The sequence below is a fragment of the Apostichopus japonicus genome, chromosome 11, assembly GCF_037975245.1.
Source record: "Apostichopus japonicus isolate 1M-3 chromosome 11, ASM3797524v1, whole genome shotgun sequence".
Taxonomy (NCBI): Eukaryota; Metazoa; Echinodermata; class Holothuroidea; order Aspidochirotida; family Stichopodidae; genus Apostichopus; species Apostichopus japonicus.
The window spans coordinates 15,062,505-15,085,452 of NC_092571.1; the positions used below are offsets into that span (position 1 = coordinate 15,062,505).

Sequence of the window (22,948 nt, forward strand, 5' to 3'; positions counted from 1 at the left end):
TGTCTCTCTCTTCCAATGTACGGTTTATAACTTAAGTCTTATCTACAGTACAAAAGAAAACATTGGTCTACAAATTCTGTTTTGCTTCTGGGAGTTGGTTCAATGAGAAATATAAGGAGACACACCCAATTTGTGAAATTAGATCTATCAGGCTTATAGCCCTAGACAATATTTTTAAAAGGCTACAATAATATTGCCTGCATTGAATTCACAATGTGCTAATACAAGCCTATTCTGATAGCTATGGTAAAATACTAGTATACATCTATAGGATAGTAAAAGTCTCAAAAGAGATTAACATTTTGAAATTTTTCTGTTGCCAATGTCCTACTGTAGTATCATGCACAGAAACTACGCAAAACACATTATTTAATACATTCCTTCTCTTCGACTCACACGCATGACTTTTTGAGGTCATCAATTTTATGAATTCACAGGGGAGGGGAACAGGCTACAAAATGTTGCATTTTTTTAGCAGAAACAACTTTTGTTTGATTCAATCACAGTAAGTAGTTGAAAAACAAACAGAAAAAAACCCCCAAAGCTGTAAACCCTCTGGTCTCCCCACCACCACCCCCACCCCCTTACCCCTCCCCCCAAAAAACAAAGCAAAAGAGAAAGAAAGAAAAGTTGTTTCTGGAAAGTGTGCTTTATACAGTGTAGCTAGTATAACTAACATACTGTACAGTGTGTATAAAAGTACAGTGTGAATTGGAGAATGGTCCAGATAACAATTTGATGGTGTAGTAGCCGCTGTGAGATTTGCAGAACTCTTTTGCCTATATATCACAAAGCAATTACTGAACTAAAGAACATATAATGAGACTAAATGTTCCGGCAACATAAATTAGTAGGTGTTTTAACTGCAAACCATACTGTAGCCTCCTCAAATATGATGTTCCAGGATTAAGAATCCTGTGGCGAAAAAAAGAAGTAATGTAGGTTCGCTAAGTTCTGAACGGTAGATCATGAAGGAAAGGGGAGAGTACCTGTGGCTCTCCTGGATGTAGGATAGGGGTGCTGTGCTAATGGTGCTAATGTAAAAGAAGAAGAAAGTGCATAAGTATGGTGCAGACAGGTAAGTATCATTTCTCATAAATTCAAAAAATCACAAAACAGAAAGTTTGGGGGATTATGTTTTTCTTCTTTCCTGGTTAGTTACTCCAGGGGTGGTGGGTGGTTATGTCAGGGCTGGGGCATTCTCTCCTTCCCATTCCCAGTAAAGTCAGCTTTGATCAACACCCCCACCACCCCTTCCCCCACCCCAACACCCCCTCCCCCAACATCCCATCACCCCTGGGAGATTCTGCCAAGATTAGATTGCAAGTTATATTGTAGCTATATTGTAGCTCGTCCACAAGATTGGAAAGTTTGTTTGATAACAAAAAAGCTTGCATGCATGTATGTATACACAGTATGTGTGTGGTCTGTGGTATCTTGACTCCTGGTGCAGCTTTACTGGGTAAAGTTGACTCTCGTTCTGACTCAGACAAGTCCGATGGAAACCTAGTGATAATTATGGATCTGTATTCTCCTGATAGCTGCTTGAGTTAATTAGTCATATCCTACATCGTTGACAGTTTAATTACCGGCGCAGCCATCTCCAAGAATTTGGTAAAGGGTTATACAGTGAGGGCCCATTGGAGTGTATACAGCAATATGGAAAGAAAATGTGGTTTATATGGAGACTGTTCCATTTATGAGAGAGAGAGAGAGAGAGAGAGAGGTGGAGTTAAAGGTGGTTAAATTTATTAATTTAACCAGGTGAATGAAAGAGAACTTTTTTTAATGTGACATATTGCTGCTTTTATTCCTCATTTCCTTCCTGGGGCACAGGTGTTAAAATTCACATATATACTGAGTACAGGATGGTTAATTTTTCTTCTCCTTCCATTTGCAAACCATTGCAGATATATTAATTTAAAAGAAATGGGAGTAAATTTGGTTGCCGATCTTCATTTCAAAATCAGTAAAGATTGCAAATATTCACAATTAGATTTATCCTTTTGTTGGCCAAAGGGTTGGATTACAGTGGAGAACCAGCAAAAGATCAGAGTTATAAGATCAGATTCCCTTCTCAAGATTAACTTCCCAGATCAACTGTCCCCCAGATCTTGATTGCCCAATCAAGGGAGATTTTCCAGAGTTCTAGATCACAAAACTCAGTCTGAACACTCAGGGAAGGGGTGGGGTAAGAGTGGGGCCTGGGGGCAGGGGTCTGGATCAAGATGACCGTAGTTCACTTCCATGATGTAACAACATGGTGTCAAAAATATTACCAAAACAGAGTCCCAACTCGAAAAGCTAATTTTAATGGAAAGAATCCTTGAACCAGGTATTAGCTTTAGGTGACTCATACAGTATCTGATGCTGTTAGGTCAAGCTGTTATTTTTTTTTTCTTTTCAGAAGAGACAATTTGCAACGACATATTCCTCTCATTTTTGAGTACTTTGTAATTTTTAAAATGAGGTCAAGCACCTGCTATCTATCTAATTAGATTTCTCTTTTTTTTTAACACTGCGATACTAATTACTTCCTTCCTGTCGTGAAACTTAAATCCACACGCAGAAAAAAAAAAAATGTATCAAAAATGAAAAAAATCCTCTATCGGTTGGACCTATGAGAATGAAACCAACCGGAATCAAATTATTAGTTAAAATCACAGTGTTCATTAATTTACGTTAATAAAGCCTCGCTGTAAATAATGTAGAAAAAATGAAATTGGTAAATTTTTTATTCAAGTTTTAATCGAAGGGGGAGTGAAACTTCTTTGAGAAACTGATTTAAAATGGTAGATTAGCCTTTGGGAGGAACTTGGAGGTATTGTATTGCAGGAGTTCAGTGAGTGCACTGTGAGACACCGATATATACCCTAAGGACTTCCTTCCCGCCATGCATAGCTTCCTTCCATTTTATAATAAGAATAATATCATACATATTTATGATGATGTTCTGAACAATGCAAGCATTTTTCTAAATGTCAAGTCAGTTACAAACTTGTATATTAACTTCACACCTACAGAACCTTGCTCGATATCTCTCATTGACAGTCGAAAATTAGATATCAAGTTCTAATATCGTCAAGTTTTTAATTCTCATACAACCGGTAACATTTTATGTTGTTGTTGTCACTTCTGATGTCAATTTTAAGGGGAAACGAGAATGCTCGAAAAGGTAAGTAAGCACAAATTTTTCTCGCCTTCCTGTTTTGGTTTCCTGTAATGTACTTGCAGTGAAGCAACGTCACTCATAGCACTAGAGCAACTTGTGTTAAAATTAGTAGAGATCTGAATAGTGCATAATTGCTTTCTAAGTTTTTATAGTCACATGTACAGTGTACAGGATGTTGCAGCTCACACTCATTTTTAGCATGTTTAGTATGTATGTTTTTTAGATCCTCCTGCAAGCAGGAACATGCGAAGAAGCCTCATTGGCTTATCAAAGCCGCAAACTGACCGAAGTCAGTCTCTTACATTCATATTTAACCTCCATGATTATGAATTGTCAATTGTCAACAATATACATTAATCTTGGAGTGACTCGACCATTTTGACCATTTTGCATATCATTTTGCTATGCGATTCGGGATAAATTAATCCCTGATATGCACTTACTGTACCCATATACAGTACCTATTACACCTACAAACTTTGGTAAAGTCTCCTTTTACCTCCGACCACTTCCGCTCACTTGCAGGGAATTCTGTAGTTTAGTGTTCAGATTTTGTGTGGCAGTCTTGAAGGCTCTTTTAATATATTAAACGTTTTTTGTCTCTTAAGAAATACTTTGGTTCCTATGTAAATACAGACAGGTCTGTTAATACACCGTCGGTCTTCTATAGTAATTTGACCTTTGTTATAATTGATAAATTATTTCCTTACTTAAATTGTCTCTCTTTACTGTTAATTATAACTCTGGCCGGTTTAGGAATATTGTGAAGTTGGTACACTGTATAGTACAGTGTGACAGTAACGATGTAGGCACATTGGATGGTAGAATGAGAAGGAAGGGGTATTGACCGGAGGGGGCCGGTCATAGAGGGCGCACAGTGTTAAAAGGGTATCAGTTCATTCTAGACACGGTAGAACAAGAGTGCTGAAGTTGTGGGGAGACAGGTAGGCTTGTGACTCATAATATGCAAACCGGTAAGTTTTGGATTATATTTAAAGTGAAAACTGACTGGGGAATTACTGTATTATAAATAGCCTGTGTCCTTGTCTTTGTCCTTGTGACTTTATCTTTGTCTGAGGAAGTACAGGAAAAAGAATAAGTAGGTTAATTAGTTTAAGTTTTTGTTGTCAACTTTCTCAGAAATTAATGATGGCTTTCAACTAAAATATATGACTCAGATTAATTAGGGTACATTGTGTACTTTCTTATACATTGCCAAAAGAAACACTGCAATGCTAATGTATGTATGTTTGCTACACCATTGAAAAGCCAACCCTTGAGGTTTGCATTTTAATTGGAAAATTCGCCAGATATAGGTCATCATGATTGGACTACATCCCAACATGCGATTTTGTGACGACAGGTTAAATTTGGCACATTCATTATAATGCAGCTCGTTAATTAACGAATGTCTGAATTAGCCAGGAGGTGTGAAACTGTGATTACAAAAAGCAGTTTAGAATATTTCACTCCGAAGTGGTTGTACGCTAGAGTGAAGCAGAGAGCTGTCGTCAGTGCTTTATTACTCGGAAAGACGCAAGCCCAACCCTCATTGATAGTCTGCCACAAGCCCAACCCTCATTGATAGTCTATGTGATAGAAATAACTGTCATGAACAACTCTCCCAAACAGCTGAAAAAGGATTTCATTCTATTCGGAAGATCTATTTAACTGTATTATAGATTTAATGTGTTCCTTACACATGCTAGGCTGAAGACTTGATCAAGTCTAAATATGACATCATCCAGCCACCTGTGATTCAAGTTTGTATGTTTTCTTGATTCATTACAAATATGTTAATTTTTCTGTCTTTTGGGGATGGGTCTTGTAGATGCTGAATATTGAGTCTACCCTTTACATGACAATTCTAAGGGTCTCGCTCCTCTCGCTCCTCGCTCCTCGCTCCTCGCTCCTCGCTCCTCTCTCACCTGTCTCACAGTCAACAAGTTCTTTTTCCTATCTACCTAAACTACTGTACATGATTGGAATGTTTTATCACATTTTTCCCTCCCCACGCCCCCCTCCCCCCCACTTGAAGGGCACTGCCCACTTCCTCTTCCTTCTTTCAAGCTATGGATATTTCTTCCAAATAGATCTAAGTTATATCTTTGGTGATCATATTCTGGACCAGACTCTGTCAGGATCAACTTACTTCACCTTCTCCAAGCGCTACTTATCCTTTTCAAATAAGGTGGGTTTCTTTCCCCTTTAAGTATATATATGCAGCAGCTCTCGCAACACCTAATAGCATTTCCTGACAATATTACCAGACCTTTAGAACGATTATACTGTTACTCAAAATGAGAAACTGTATACATATCAGAATCAACACTTTTGTAGATCTTTTTGCAATACATTACAACTTTATGTTAATTTGCAAATATACACTGCTCCTCTCATACCTGTCTCCCATTCCACATCTGCACTTTTCCATCTACCTAACTACACATTGGAAACGTTATAGCACAGCGCCCTCGCTCCCCTGGTACCCCCCACTTGCACCTCCTTCCGAATCTACCACTCAGGAAGACAAACTACTCGTTTTGTTAACAGCTTTTGCTTAACAATTTTCTCCAAATTTCCCCAACCAGTAAGTTTTGGGGTACTTTTGAAGTCATTATTACTGTAGTCCTTTGGAATCTGTTGAAATCCGTTATCTTCAATCAGAGTATAATGCACAGAAAATGATACATGTTAACTTAAAAACATCTGTTTGAGTTGATTTAACCTTCATTTGGGAAAAGAGCAAAGAAACGTAACTGCTGGAATCGAACAAGTGACCTCTGGTATTACAAGCCCAGAGGTCCCCGGTTCGAATCCCATTCTGGCCATAAATTTCTTTGTTGTTTTCCATTGTCTAATATTTCCCAATCAGATTTCTAATATTCATATTTTTACTTATAATAATCTTTCATTTGGTGAAAAGTAATTGATAGAAGCTAGGGAGGATTTATAATTTATAGTTTGATCAATTGCCAATGTCTAATTTGAATTATACTAAGTAAATTTTGGTAAGATACTAAAATTGAACATTTATTAACCATTAAGCACAAAAAATCTGCTCAGAAGTACTATAAATTGTAAAACAAGAAACTGGAACAAGCTGTCAACTTCGGAGACTAAATAATGATTCCGTTTTGATTTTCTGTGTAGTTGTATTTGTTTGAACCTTTTTAACTTCTGTTCAGTTCAGTTGATAAATAGAGGGCAGTATTTCATTGATGACTTTTATAGATTTTTATCCTGAGAATGGACTATAGTACACTTACTACAATCTGTGGTTATTACATGGTCATTCATCATTGAAGCAGAGAGCTTTTTAGCCCACCAGCTATTACAACTCACTGATTGAAGGGATCAATTTAAGAGTTATCATTTGTAGACAAAAAATGACTACTATTATGGTATCATTTTTTTGACATTACATAAAAAATTCAGGAGATTTTCTTTGTGACAAATTTGATTCAGCAAATCTTTTTACTGTCATATCTTTAAAGAATTCTCCTCACTTGAACATATCTCAGTGTCTGATATCATTAAAGGATAAATTTAAGCAGAATGCAAAACATTGAAAACACTGCTATCAGTGCAGGTTGTATTTCAACACCACTTTATATTTGAATGACCCTTTAAACTTCCGAGGCTCATCAGTCAAAGTGGCTGGACTACTTAAACTAACACACAGACCACTAGGATTAGTTCCTATCAGATTCAACATAAAAGTCAATTGGAAAACATGTAAGATTTATTTAGCCTCAGACTCAGACAACATGTTTTATATATTATAAATTACAAATTTGTCCCGGACAAATGTTGTGGAATATTTTCTATCACTGGTGGTGCTCTGTTGTTCATATAAATTAAAAAACAAAAAAGGAAACATGTTTTGATTGAGCTGTGAGAATTTATCAAACAGAGGCTTAGTTAAATTAACATAAATTTGGCCTCCTGCCTTGAGGAACTGAGGTCCTCATCAATTTAACCTTAAAGGAGCATTCCAGAGATTTTATCATATATATATATATTTTAAAGGTGAATAATATCTTGAAAACTGGAATATAAAACATTAATAACTGCATGGCACTCACACTTTTTCCTTTGTATTTCTTGGACTATATGATATTACAATTACGGCTAAAATTCTGTCTAAAAGTCACACTTTTATAAGAGTCTGTGAATAAACATTTTTGGAACCAAAAATAATAAACTCTAGATATTAAGATTTTGACTTGCAATATAAACTTGAAGGCAATAACTACTGCTGACCTTTTGAGGTGTAGCCCTGACCAAATTATGCTCCCAATTGTATATATCTCAGAGTCATGCATATACTCATTAATATGCAATGTACAACTAGAAAATTTATTCCTTTAACTTCCATCAATATTAGTTATGTCCAACTATTATTGTATCACTTTTTTTTGGACATTATGTCAAAAATTCAGGAGATGTTCTTTGTGACAAAACTTATTCAGCATTCATAACTGTATTCAGCAGCTGAAAAATCTTTGAAGAATTCTCCTCACTTGGTCATATCTCAGTGTCTGATATCATTAAAGGATGATATACAATGTACAAGTAGTAAATATATTCCTTTAAACTTCCATGAATATTAATTAAATGTCTTTTATTTTAAACTTGTACATGACTTCCCCTAACGAGCTCAATCAAGGTAATGACGACGGATATCGTCCTTTCGATAATTTTTTTTTTCATTTTTTTTTTACCGGTAGTGGCGTTATAGAAGGAGATCTCTGTGCTAGAGTGCAGGAAGCCGCATTGTTTGGTGGCCAATGTTTGTTTACATAGACATGTAGACCGATGATTAACCCGCAGTAGTGCCTCATTCCATAAGCAATTAACTGCCAGCGGATGAAATTTCATGACGGTTTAATTATATGAACATGTCTGGCACCGCATAGCGATACTTCCGTTTTGAATTGGCCCCTCGCTGTGAAGTATCAATTGTCCCAGGGTTTTTGGTGAACCGTTCCGTTCTTCAAGTCAGTTGAATATACAAATCAGGCCATGCAGGCATCAGGTTTTGCCCTGCAAACAGATGCCTCGCAAAGCTCTACAGTGCTGAATGCCGACATATATCCTGCCCACAGTATAGTCTACTGTACATTCCAGTTTAGGCTCGCACTGCAGTATGTACAGTTGTCATATCTTAGAACTGTCCAGAAACGTATGTGAACTATACTGTACTCATATAAGATTCCAACAGGATAATAAATACCATCTATCTATTTGTTGTTTTCTATGATTTAAAATAAACTATATATGTCAAATTAGTTTCAGTCTGCAACTGTGTTTGTCAAACCTGATCCAGTGTAGCTTACACCCTTGAAATTCAGATTAGTTTCAGTCTGCAACTGTTGTGTCAAACCTGATCCAGTGTAGCTTACACCCTTGAAATTCAGATTAGTTTCAGTCTGCAACTGTGTTTGTCAAACCTGATCCAGTGTAGCTTACACCCTTGAAATTCAGATTAGTTTCAGTCTGCAACTGTTGTGTCAAACCTGATCCAGTGTAGCTTACACCCTTGAAATTCAGATTAGTTTCAGTCTGCAACTGTTGTGTCAAACCTGATCCAGTGTAGCTTACACCCTTGAAATTCAGATTAGTTTCAGTCTGCAACTGTTGTGTCAAACCTGATCCAGTGTAGCTTACACCCTTGAAATTCAGATTAGTTTCAGTCTGCAACTGTTGTGTCAAACCTGATCCAGTGTAGCTTACACCCTTGAAATTCAGATTAGTTTCAGTCTGCAACTGTGTTTGTCAAACCTGATCCAGTGTAGCTTACACCCTTGAAATTCAGATTAGTTTCAGTCTGCAACTGTTGTGTCAAACCTGATCCAGTGTAGCTTACACCCTTGAAATTCAGATTAGTTTCAGTCTGCAACTGTGTTTGTCAAACCTGATCCAGTGTAGCTTACACCCTTGAAATTCAGATTAGTTTCAGTCTGCAACTGTTGTGTCAAACCTGATCCAGTGTAGCTTACACCCTTGAAATTCAGATTAGTTTCAGTCTGCAACTGTTGTGTCAAACCTGATCCAGTGTAGCTTACACCCTTGAAATTCAGATTAGTTTCAGTCTGCAACTGTTGTGTCAAACCTGATCCAGTGTAGCTTACACCCTTGACATTCAGATTAGTTTCAGTCTGCAACTGTTGTGTCAAACCTGATCCAGTGTAGCTTACACCCTTGAAATTCAGATTAGTTTCAGTCTGCAACTGTTGTGTCAAACCTGATCCAGTGTAGCTTACACCCTTGAAATTCAGATTAGTTTCAGTCTGCAACTGTTGTGTCAAACCTGATCCAGTGTAGCTTACACCCTTGAAATTCAGATTAGTTTCAGTCTGCAACTGTGTTTGTCAAACCTGATCCAGTGTAGCTTACACCCTTGAAATTCAGATTAGTTTCAGTCTGCAACTGTGTTTGTCAAACCTGATCCAGTGTAGCTTACACCCTTGAAATTCAGATTAGTTTCAGTCTGCAACTGTGTTTGTCAAACCTGATCCAGTGTAGCTTACACCCTTGAAATTCAGATTAGTTTCAGTCTGCAACTGTGTTTGTCAAACCTGATCCAGTGTAGCTTACACCCTTGAAATTCAGATTAGTTTCAGTCTGCAACTGTGTTGTGTCAAACCTGATCCAGTGTAGCTTACACCCTTGAAATTCAGATTAGTTTCAGTCTGCAACTGTTGTGTCAAACCTGATCCAGTGTAGCTTACACCCTTGAAATTCAGATTAGTTTCAGTCTGCAACTGTTGTGTCAAACCTGATCCAGTGTAGCTTACACCCTTGAAATTCAGGTATTACAATTGATTTATTATTTGCTTTGATCTCTTAATACTGCTCTTCCTCACAACCTCCTCATTTATCACTCTGGCTCTATGGCAAGGGTTCCCTAACTGGGGTGCATGAACCCCCAGGGGGTGCGTGAGTCCATCCCAGGGGGTTCGTGAGACATTTCTCAAAGTCAAAACTAGAGTACTTTTTGTTGAGCTAACATCTGATATGTCATATTATTAAGTAATGTACAAAAGCCATAGATCTATGGACAAACTCATTTCGCGTTCCATACGCATATATGTTGCCATTGTACAGTAGTACCGTACCATGCATGTGATACTTGATCTTTTACGAAGCACTATTATGCGTATTATAGTATAATAATGACTCAGATGGTGTCTCGAAAAGTTGGGGATTCGTGGACAACTCTGACATCCACAGGGGGTTCGTGGGGGGATAAAGTTAGGGAAACCCTGCTCTATGGTGTCTAGAGTGAAGTGGGTTACAAGCCTTTTTAACACTGTTCCCATCGTTATGACTCGGTCAGTCGATGACCCTTCTTCTCATTAAGTTTTCGAGGAGACAGGTAAGCTCGTGGCTGTTAAATATCACAACCTGATAAGTTGTGGGATGTCTATCTCAGAATGGTAACTTATTGCACAGTCTAGTTCAGCTAGTAAGTGTATAAATGCATTCTGTATAAATCCATTGAGAATATGAAACAGCTCTTACTATAAATCCCCTCTTCCCTGCCCCCCCCTCTCCCCCCGCCTTTATTTTGTCCATTTTCATTACAAGTTAATGCTGTAAAAGTCCAACTAGTTATTTATTTCGCTTCTTCACCCATGTGTCTTCTCACAACAGCTGCACTATTGCGCTATGATGTTCAGAGCATTCAGAAACCATTCAGCGTCGTGATTTAAGTCAGTTCCCAATATCCAGGGTATGATTTATCCGGCATCGCATTGAAAACTGCGATGCAAAATGAGCAATTTGCGAAGTGCAAAGATGTATCCCATGCAGCATTTGTACATACATGCAGAAACCATGAAATATTTTTTAATCTGAGACAAAACTCAGAATCTTCAAATTTTAACTGCTATGCAAAAGTTAAACACAAAGTTATATTCTCTGCTATTGCATTTGAGCAACATTTTTTTCCACCCCTTCTAATTTCCTTTTTTGCATTTTTAGATATATTGGAATCATTCATCGACAAAAAATACCCTGTTAATTCAAGTATTTGAAAAATTATAAACTTTCGTTCTTTGCACTGCCTGTTAGTCATATTAATCACTAATTATGTAATTATAAATTTATATTTTCTCAAGTTTTCTTCATTATTTGAGAAATGAAAGCTCACCGGTCAAGCGAACAAGCTGCGTGCATCATCAATGGGATTCTATCATCAAACAGTGTCAAAAGTCGGGCCGTAATTAAATAAAGAACCTGCTCGTAAGGCAACACGACACTCGGTTGGTTCCACGCAGGTAATAAACACTACCTGACAGTTGTTACTATGATGACCTAACACACTCACCTTTGTGATAATCTTCTGAGGTCATTATCCCCATGTGTGACCTAAGGAGGCCCCTGCTTAAGAATTCTGACCTACATTTCTATATACCTACTGTAGCAGTTGACTTCAGTAATTTTTTCTTACGTCATTGAGAGTGAAATGGTCCCCTTCCTGTGGGATCTTTGAAGGGATATTCATGTCACATAGGTTGATTGCATCTAAACAAAATTATTGGTTCCACAAAGAAAAAAAAATCAGTATTAACCTAAGTCTGTACCAGTAGTGTATTACTCAGAAAATTACAATGCGACTCACCACACTAAAACTCAAGTATTCAAACTTTTCTCTTTTGTTTTACTCGGTGACCCAAATTCTAACCTAAATAATTGTGGTCAACTTTCGGTCGGTGGATGTTGCGGCCTGGGAAAGGGGCCTACGGGAAGGACGTACCCCCTCCCCTCCTCCATATTTGTAATTTTTTTCCTATATATGATTACAGGTGCTAAATTACGAAAAAATGGTGTTATATTTTGCATCTTAGTTATTTTATGTTCACTCTTTTTCACAAATATCAACAGTTTTATTTCCTGCTGAATTCTTGGCGACACTCCACAACGCACTGGGTCCCCCCCCCCCCCTCCAATAACCCTATCTAAGGTCACTGGCCTTCCTCTGAATCCACCATCCTAAAAGCCTTTAAAGCGTGTTTGGTATCGGATATTCCAAACCCCGTTTTTCACGCCTGGCTTACGTTCTTGGAGAGCTATTTTGGAGTCAGAAAGAAAATCTCTTCATTCAGTTAACCTGCAAAAGATTTCACTGCCTAAGTATCCTTGAATTTTAAAAATCTTTGATAAAGTACTACCTAGTTTGGGCTACTTCACTTTTGAAATGAAAATTTTGAAATGCAAATTCACTAGTCAAGCTGATGCACTGTCACCTGTGACCTTACCTGCCAAACTTTTCTAAAATATCTTTCCTGACCGAAACATTTGTTGGTCCAATTTGACCAATCATAATCTGGCTTAGCCAGAGATGGTGGGGGCCAGGGGGGGGCAAGGGTTTTTTGGAATATACAGATGAATTTTAATTCCTGTCCACATGGCAGCTATATGTGGAGTGGTTTCCATAGAATGCGATTGAGTAAATTTGATTTGTCCCATTCCTGTTATACTCACAAAATGTACAGTACCCTTTGTGACTCAACAAGAAATATAAAATAATAAGGCGGCCGGCCCCTCATCCTTTTTTTTACTCAGAACGTGGTTCTTTCAAAACTTCATTTTCATACAAACAAAATTCTGCCTCGTTTGATAGTTTTCCCTCAAAACTGCTTTTGTGTGATTGCTAGATCACAAATAGTTGTAAATGAAATACATAAGGCATCCTTTCAATCCTCTCTTTTTCAACTCAGAAGTAAATTCTTTCAAGGTTCGTTTCATACAAGGAAATTCTCCTTCTCTACCCAGAGTTATTAAATCACATAATTTGGTGACAAAAAAAATTTCAATTTCACAGATATTTCCCCTCAAAACTTGGCTGTTTGTGTCACTTTCACAAATTGTTGCTGCTCAGAATTAATAAGTAAATGTTACCTTTGTGGGTGCCGCATGATAGATCCACAGGGTCCACCCACACTTGCTCAAATTTGTTTGATTTGACCTCTGGAGGTCAGAGACTCGAAACTCAGTATCCTGTTTGCCCCAGGGGTGTAGCATGGGGCATGACATGTTTGTCATTGAGGGTAAATTCAAATCTCCCCCAAGTCTCACCACCAGAGGATTAAGAAAAAGTATCCATTGTGCTATTCTATACAGGGTCTGTGTTGATGGAAGCAAAATTAAAAAGTAATTTTATCAGAGAAAGTACAGTTAACCATCCAGTGACAAGTCTTTTGATAGCTGTGGAAGAAAATTCGAGATACGGTTACCAAACGAAGAAGAGGAAAAAGAAAGGGCTTGGGGTCTGGTGAGAGGAGATGTGATGACTTCTCCATAATTAGATTTTCTTTTTTTAATAAAATTTAGATTACTTACTATAATTACTCAGTAATAATAAATCACTTTTGGAATAGACGTCGACCTGTTAGAATGTTTAGTTCTTCAATTTTAACATCAGGAAGATGTTTAGAAGCACAGCAAAGATGACTGTGAAATAGGTGTATAATGTGGTGTAAATATATATATATATATATATATATATGTATATATATCAAAATATGTCACCAAAAATAGAACTAGTATTGTTTGATACAGGGTGACAAACTCCTACAGTGAAACTATGACCTTCTTTACCGGTTTTCGAACCTCTGGACATACTGTACAATCAGCGTCCATAGCATAGTGGTTAGTGTGTCAGCATACAGAGCGGGAGGCCCGGGTTCGAATCCCAGTGGAGGCTGGAAGTTTTTTCACTGTTCTTGATTTTCCAACTCGGTATGGTTTTCAATTATATATATATAGACATATATATATGCATAAATATTCGCCCATCCCTTACCTGTCTCCCCCCAACCTTAGCACTCTTCAGATCCGAAGCAAAATCCAAAGACTGCAAAAAACAAAGAAAAACACTTCTATTGTAGGCGCTTGAGGTGGTTGAAGAAGCAGAGCCTTCGACCAGAAGTGACCGGTTGTAGAGGGCACACAGTGCTAAGAAGGTTACCAGTTCAATCAGTTATGGTAGAGAGAAAATACTAAGATTGTGAGCTCGCCACTTGTAAAAACCCAAAAGTTTGGAATTTATCTATAGATTTTGTGATGGTATAAATTTATTAAACTGTTCTCTACCAAATATTCTTGTTAGCTTCTCGCTTCTGTCCTTCTCTTTTATAGCTATAAAGTTCAAATCAGGTGCTCTATTACCCTGGTATTTAAGAGTGGGGATTTGCGACCATTTTTAGGGTCAGGTACTCTATTACTCTGGTACATTTAAGAGTGGGGATTTGTGACCATTTTTAGGGTCACCATGATATTTTGGATGGTCGACAAAAGCTTTGGAAAAAAATGTTGCCAATATCTATAGGGGGAATAAAATGGAAAATCTTGAACATAGATTTACATTTTTGCTACTTAGCATGCTTAATTGTACAATTTCACAAAGGGCAAAGGGATGCCTCCTCTGCATAGACCCAGGCCCCAACATCCGCATTTAAAGGGGCATCAAAATGAAGATGAAGGTGGACTTTGGGGGATCAACGAGAAACGGATAAGTGTGAAACCTATCCCTCGCTTCTTCAGTACCCTTGTCCCCCCAGGACCACCTCCCTTTCCCTCCCCCATCCCCACCATAAGGGGGAAAAGATATATAAACACAATCCCTCTCCTACAGTAGTTATGTAAAAAGAAAAAAGAATTTCATTTTCACACCCAGAGAAAGTCAAATTGGGATGAACATGGTCTGTGACACCCTCTATCCTGATGTTAGAGATAACGAGGGAAGTGTTTCTGCTGTTAATTCTATTCCACTTTCCCCTACCAATTTGCGCTCTTCCCTACCTATCCTCCCCCCCCCCGCCCTCAATATTGAAAAATTGAAGCGACTGGTGTCTATTTTTGCAATATCAATTGACATGTTGACATGATGATTTGGAATTAATATCATCACCTTTCTCTGTGATTTCATTTAAGTCCCCTAAGCTTGCTTTAATAACCTTGTAGGATTTAACTTTCAAAGACAAATGGTTGGTCACTGACTCATTGCCGTTATGACATTATTGTTTAACTTTCCAAGAATAACCGCTTCAGTTGAGGCATCTTCCTCGGGTCACTGGTCGCTACTCGTCTCATCTTCTAGATCTGCATAAACAGAGATTGCTCCATATGTGTACAATAGACGTTATATAACTCACGGCTATCTTTAATATGTGCGCTATATATGGTCATCGCCCATCTGCCAACACACCGTGAAGAACAGCCAGTGTCACTGGAAATTATCCAGAAAAAAATAACATTATAATATTAATGATAATAAATGTCATTGAAGCAATAATACAGTCATACATATACATAGGCAAACCCCTTGCCAACAGTATAACTGTTGATATACAGTATATGCACACTGTATAACTGTGCTACTCAACAATTTTCACTGTAACCCAAGTCTCATATATATATATATATATATAGAGATAGATTCCTATCTATATACAGTAGCTGATAACGTCTGAAATTTCTAGCCATGGTTCCTTTTGGTTTTCTCATAAAATGGCTGATGGTTTAATCGTGTTTTGGCAGACGAAGGAATTGCCCAGATAGGTGGAACGAAGGCTCCAATGAACCGTGGTATTTCATAGTACAGTAAGAAGAAGAAGTCTCCCAGCCAGCCAATTCTCTCGACTGCCGCTTGATAGCTCTACTTCCGTTTTCCTCCTCAGTTCATAGGTAGGTCTTGTCTCTTAATTTGATACTGCTTTGGCATGGTTAAAATCCAAGTGGTTTAAAGGGTATTGATTATAGTCTTCACCTTGAGCACGAGTTGCCCTTAATTGGTTCAATTTCCAGTTTTGGAAACTACCGTCGAGTCGGAAACCGATTTCTTCGTCGTCGTCGTGTTCCGTTCATTTTGGTCTGCGTGTTCTTCAAGCATTCTGGCCAACCGGAGCCGGATATTAGCGTTGTTACTTCTTGACGGGAGGGAATGCTCTACAGGGACAGACCGAAGTGTTGATTTTTGCGTGGGAGATTAAAATTCATGAAGGAGGATGTTTCCCGTGTACTTAGCCGTTGCGGTTTGGTAAGAATATCCATACGTTAATACAGTCGCTGTGTATATCATTAAATGTATCCTGTTGCCTGGGAGCAGGTTTTTTTTGGCTGTTCTGCTTCGAGAATCGTCACGCCGAGGCTCTGGCACACCATTGATAGTATCACATGAAAATGTAAATAGAAAACACATTAAATAATTTCTACTAAAACTATACTTAAAAGCAGCAGGTGTTGAACATATATTCCGGCTTCACAGGTCATACCAGGGGATTGTCACACCCTTTGAAAGTATCAGATAAGAACGTGCTAATTAAAACCTTGTTAAAGCAGCATTCAGGATTTCATTCAGCTCCACAGATGATGCTAGTCCTGCTTTGTAATATTGTCAATGTCCAGGAAGAATTGTAGGTCTAAAGCCCCTTTAAAGCATTTAGGAGAGCAATGATAGCGTTGCGGTCAAGTATAGAGAGTTGTGTTCAAGTGGTTAAGGCAGTGAACTTGTGATCTAAGGCTTGCAGGTTCGAGTCCTGGCTAGATCATGATGTTATGCCCTTGGGCAAGGCACTTTATCTCCATTGCCTCTCTTTACCCAGGGGTATAAATGGGGAACCTGTGAGATAAACTGTCATTTGGGCACTGTTTAGCTGCTGCCATGTGGAGGGATTGTCTCTATGTTTGACAGGTCATCACAGATCAATTCTTTTAAAGGTGATTGTACACCATTGTATCAAAAATCATCAAGAAACAAGGTTTCATCAAAATATTATCCACATTCATACATGTGTTACGTTAGAGCAAAATTCTAAAATCCTTGCAAATTGCCTTTAGAAGTCAGTATCAAATTTGACAACACTTGGTCTTTGCTCCTCTAAAGCAGCATTACGGGTCTAACTTCAGTTTCAAGATTCTCAATCAGAGACTGACATGGTACAATAACAGTGTCAATTAGGAATAACCAAAGCTCCTTAAAAAACACCACTGGATTTATTTCATTTTTGAAAAAATGTCATACATCAAAATATTTACACGCTTCAAACTGTAAGGGTTTCATGTTTGGACATAACATGTTTGGAAGTAGGTATGTTTGGATGCTTCAAGAAAAAACTCCCAAATACTGCTGTTTATTAATCCCATATAGCAGATGTTATAACTTTTTAAAGTTACACATGTTTGGACATTACGAGGATAGTACAAGTTTGGACGTCAAAAGTCGGACGTCACATGTTTGGAACTATTACAAGTTTCTGCGTTACGTGTTTGGAAAGTTTGATTTGGAAGTAGAGTAGCTGAGGATTGTCATTTTAACCCATTGATGTGGTACAGTAGTTTGCTGTTAGCATAAATTTAGTGTGAATAACCCTACGTACTGTACCTGATGGAGTGTGTGTACCGATACCATCCTACATGCACTAACGTGAATGAACTGGTTACTGTACGTCAGGAATGAATGAAAACCCATCCAGATTCTACTTAAATGTGAGTCAGTGGTCAGGGGGCTACTGTAGGTATACAGTAGGCTGCAGAGATTTGAACAGAATTATAGTCCGTTTTTGTTTTTAAATTTTTGTTTTGTGTTTTATTCATGTTTTTTGTTGTTTACCTTTGTGGTCGAGCATGTACTGTATGTCTGTATGTCAATTATTATTATTAATCGCATGCAGTACTCAATTTATTGTTGATGGTGTGTTTTATTATCTAGGATCCTGTAGAAAAGTTATTTTGCTATAAATGAGAGAAGTACGAGTGGAATCTTATTACTTCGCTCCTCACTTACCTGTCTCCATCTTAACATATATGCACTCTACTGTCTACGTATTCACTATATGATTAGAATGTTTTAGCACTGCGCCCCAACTTCTGGGGCAGCGCCCACCTACTGTACTCTCCCTTCAGAATCTACCATCCAGAAGATTAAAGATGAGTTTCCGACCCGCCAACGTCTTTTGTTTATATTTTTCCCACTCCATTTTGAGTTTTGGGTAATCTTATCATTAGTAGTAGTAGTAGTATTCGTAATAGTAGTATTGGTAGTAGTTGTAGTAGTAGTAATAGCAGTATTAGTAGTAGTAGTAGTTGTAGCAGTGGCAGTGGCAGTGGTAGTAGTAGTAGTAGTAGTTAGTAGTAGTAGTAGTAGTAGTATTGGTAGTAGTTGTAGTAGTAGTAGTAGCAGTATTAGTAGTAGTAGTAGTTGTAGCAGTGGCAGTGGTAGTAGTAGTAGCAGCAGCAGTAGTAGTAGTAGTTAGTAGTAGTAGTATTGGTAGTAGTATTGGTAGTAGTAGTAGTAGTAGCAGTAGCAGAAGTTGTACCTGTAGCTGTAGTAGTAGTAGCAGTAGTATTATTAGTAGTAGTGGTTGTAGTAGTAGTACAGTAGTGTATATAGTCAGGTTTGCATTGTCCTTCACATGTAACATAAAACAGACTGACTGCTCAACGTACTCGATGTGAAGAAATCCTTGGCTGTGCCGTTCCTTTCAAATACAATCTTTCAAATGCCAACCATACATATCTCTATGAAAGAGACGAGTGAGACTTTTTCCACAAAAGTCGAGAGAAAGGAAGGAGAACGAGGAGGATGACATTTGCATGTGTCCGTAGTAACCAACCGTACTCTTTCCTCCTAACACCTTTCAATTCAATTACCCCAACGATAGATGGTTGGCTAATCTGTGTCTCGCATGGAGAGCCATAAATTCTTTATGAAGGTACGTTTGACTGCACAGGGTGGGTATTAAACAGAGTCTGGGCAATATTCTGTGCGCTGTTGCCAAGAGCTCTGAAGATCTTGAACTGGAGAGCTACAGTTAGTACAGTTGTGTGCGTGATGTACATTGGAGGTGTAGTGTACATGGTGGTGTGATCTTAGGAATGATGTAAGCCAGGAAGTGCTGTACATGGCTGTTATTAAGCTCTACGTAGAGGCCGTATGAACACATACATGTGTCTGTTTTTTCCTACATGGGCAGATATAGATCCTGCGCTGTACATTATCCAATGATTTATTATTGCTGGTGGGTTTTATTATCTAGGATTCTGTAGAGTTAATTCAAAATGTGTGTAAATGTTCAAAGGATTTGAGAGTGGGGGATGGTTTTAGAGGGTTGTTTTTCAATGATAAAGTCAGTGAATATTTTCTTGTTTACTATATACAGTATATTTATGAAGGGTCACAGAATGTCCTGCTTTGAAAATATTGACTTATTAATTGGGTAATTATATGAATATAGCTTGATTCCAAGGATTTGTTTAAGGGTAAAACAGCATTTTCTTCATGTAAATAGATAGATGCAAAAGTTTTGAAATTGCTGGTTAAATTAATTTGGGACAGATGCAGTTAATTGCTACCAGTTTTCCCAAGACCAATTGTCTTTGTGTAGAAGACTATACTTTCTTTCTTCACTCCCTCACTTACCTGTCCCCTCATACTGTAACATCTGCACTCTCGATCTACCACGTCCAGAGTGACCATGGAGGTAAAGTTTTGACACTGACCTCCTACGGTGGCCAGTCACCTCTGGTCAACTTACCTCCATCTCATTCTACCATCTGAGGTGTCTAGTTGTGTGCACTTTAAAATCAGCCTTTTAACATACATACATGTACATCATTCCTCTCTTTAATATGGTCTCTCTTCTGTACGTATGCACACCAATATACCCTACAGCATAAGATCTTTTTTAACATTTGTTCTTGCACTGCGCCCCCAGTGACCCTCACTAAGGTCACTAGTCACTGCCCTTTTCCTCCAGAATAGCCATTGGTTTAAACCATCCTTCAATATTTTGCGGTTTCAAGAATGGTTTCAGACCAGTGGTATCTTTCTATACTTGCAACTGTCTCCTGTACATATGCAGTACAATCTACCCTATAGCATTTAAGATCTTTCTTAACATATATTCTTGCACTGCACCCCCAGTGACCCTCACTATAAGGTCACTAGTCACTGTATTTTTCCTCCAGAATAGCCATTGGTTTAAACCATCCTTCCATATTTTGTGGTTTTATTTTCATGAATGGTTTCAGACCAGTGATATTATCTGTCTACTCACAACTCTCTCCTGTACATACATGCACTACGATCTACCCTATAGCACAAAAGAACTTTGTAACATATATTCTTGCACTGCGCCCCCAATTGATGACCCTCTCTAAGGTCACTGCCCTTCTTCCTCCCGAATAGTCATCGGTTTAAACCATCCTTCTGTATTTTGCGGTTTTCATTTTCATCACTGGTTTCAGACCAGTGGTATTATGTGTGTATACTCACAACTGTCTCCTGTACGATCTACCCTATTGCACATAAGAACTTTGTAACATATATTCTTGCACTGCGCCCCCAATTGATGACCCTCTCTAAGGTCACTGCCCTCTTCCACCTGAATAGCCATCGGTTCAAACCTTCCTTCCGTATTTTGCAGTTTCATTTTTCGTCACTGGTTTCAGACCAGTGGTGTTATGTGTCTACTCACAAAGTTCTGCAGCTCTTTTTACTATACTATAAGTGACAGTCACTTTATTTAGTGATATAGCCTGTAACATTTGTAAATTTATAAGGATGCTCTCCTGTTGGTGTTTAATATGAACATTAAATACACAGAGCTCTACCAGACGAGCTAACTGTCTTTATCTTTCATGGTGCATGGAAACTCTGAATAGACTGTGCAAATTATAGTTCCACAGAATCCGACAGGGTGACATAGACATGGTCCATTTGACACTTTTGCTTTTTTGTTGTCGTTGAAAAAAGTGAACAAATTGTATACCATAGATGTACTTACATCATTGACGAGAATTAAGTTCTGAGGGGGAGGGGGGGGATTGTACATTCCCTTCCTTTTTCAACCTCGCATAAAAATTCAAAAGTAATTAATAGTACAACCTAGCATTTAGACTGCATTTTGGACCCAATTTATGGTCTAAACGTGCCTCAGAATGAGAGGGAGGAGGGTCCTTCATGGGGCAGGGTCCTTCATGGAGCACTCCACTTCAGTACCCACTGGGCCATAGTTCTACCTCGATCCATCTCTGTTGTCTTTGGCAAGAGTAGAATGTGGAGTTGTTACTAGGAGAGGAAGGGGTAAAAAACTTTCCTTCTTGATTTAATCGTCATTGAGTATATCAAATGATAACTAAGACCTGATAAATTGTGACTAATATTAGCACAAAGCCTCTTGGTTACAATCCATTGTTTTTCTTTTCTTTTTCATTTTTTTTCATTATTCTAATATTCTTAGTTCTGTTCTGTTGTGTTCTCCTCTCCTCTCTATTTATTTATTTATTTATTTATTCTTCTTTTCATCACAAGATTAACCTCCTAAACAGTATTTCATATTATGTCTAAAAATCTCCCAAAGAAATTACCATAGGTTGCTAAGTATCAAGTGTTCCCACAACCATATGTAAATGAATCGGTCTTAAACAAATATTTATTTTTGATAAAACTGTGACATTGGTGCCAAGGAGGGACCTCCTCTACCACAACATATCCTAAGGACTGTTTTTTTCCCTTTCAGTACAAATTCAAAATGATACCACCACCACCGGGAATGCACATACTTGCGATATTTCTGAGAGTCCCTCCAGAATTACTGATTTCAAAATACCACAACCCACTGCTAATCACTGTCCTGGTTTCATTGAAAGTGTTTTTTTTTTTTTTTAAAGGTCTTACAAATTACCAACTTCCTGTCATTCTGTTTCTGGGAACACTGGTAGCAGGAAGGGATTTTTTTATTCAGATTCTATAATGTGTGTATGAGCTCTGTGAGTGTGTGGTGTATGTAAGCTGCGTGTGTGTGTGTGTGTTTAGAAACGGATTGGTAGAGCTGGTAATTCTCAGCTGATACTATCGAGTCAGTTCACATCAGGAAAGAGAGAGATTTGTTTCTTTGAAATGAGGATGACAGTAGGAGGGTCATAAACATTTTTGTGGAGGGGGAAAAAATGTTGGTTGTTTCCTTCTTGAAAGGTCATCCAAGATACTGGCAAACTGGAGTTGGTCAGTCTTTTAACATTTGTCTGGTACAGGGTTGAACTTGAAATTGGAGTAGAGGAAGTTGCCAGCGATAAGCTAGTTAGTAGCAATTAAAACCCCGACGACCGAATTTTACCGAGCGGTGGAGGGATCTATAGTAGTATTTAACCAACTCTCTCATAGCACGGAACATAGCAGCAGGGATGAAGCGACGGTGTACATGATGAAAGGAACGCTAACAACTTTTTAAAAAGCGAGTTTATTCTTCCCGTTGGAGATTATTGGCATCTTGTCGTCAAATTATTTTCTGTTTGCGTTAAATTGTGTATAAATTCTTCCAACCAAAATTTTTTTTGTTCTGGAACTTCTGTTGAGTTATGAAATAATAAAAAAAAATGTTTGTTGATTGGAATTCATTTTTCTGGAATTTGAAGTTCAATGTAAGTAAAAACTTGACAACATGTTTTGTTGTTGTTATTCTATTTATTTATTTTTTGGGTGGGAGGATGATTTGGGGGGTGTGGTGGTGGGGGGAGGGGGAATGTTTTTTTGTTGGTTTGGTGACCGAACTGGTTGGTATGTGCTTTACTGTAGTTTTACTGTACTTTTTAGTTTGGACTAATGGACTGTAAGCTTATATGTGTGAAGTATTACTTGAAGTTAAAAAATAAAACCTTGTTGATGTGGATGATTAGTGTAAGTTGCATATATACTATTACAATTACATTAATCTAGTTTCATTGTTTCCACACAAAAAAAGATTTCCTGTTGTACAGAGCATA

General features: G+C 38.0%; 1 protein-coding gene across 7 annotated transcripts in view; it reads left to right on the forward strand.

The window, feature by feature from the left end:
• LOC139975527 (uncharacterized) overlaps positions 1-22,948 on the forward strand; it is a 71,600-nt gene that overhangs the window by 10,510 nt on the left and 38,142 nt on the right. The window contains exon 1 of one of the 7 annotated variants that reach the window (XM_071983524.1): positions 2,967-3,175. The exons of 3 other annotated variants lie outside the window; for them this stretch is intronic. In XM_071983524.1, coding sequence (XP_071839625.1) covers positions 3,164-3,175 — 12 coding nt within the window. In that variant the 5' untranslated portion in view covers positions 2,967-3,163. Of the gene's footprint in view, positions 1-2,966; positions 3,176-15,850; positions 15,872-15,947; positions 16,224-21,896; positions 22,607-22,948 lie in introns of those variants that run through there. 3 more of the 7 variants (XM_071983526.1, XM_071983523.1, XM_071983522.1) reach the window with 3 other exon arrangements.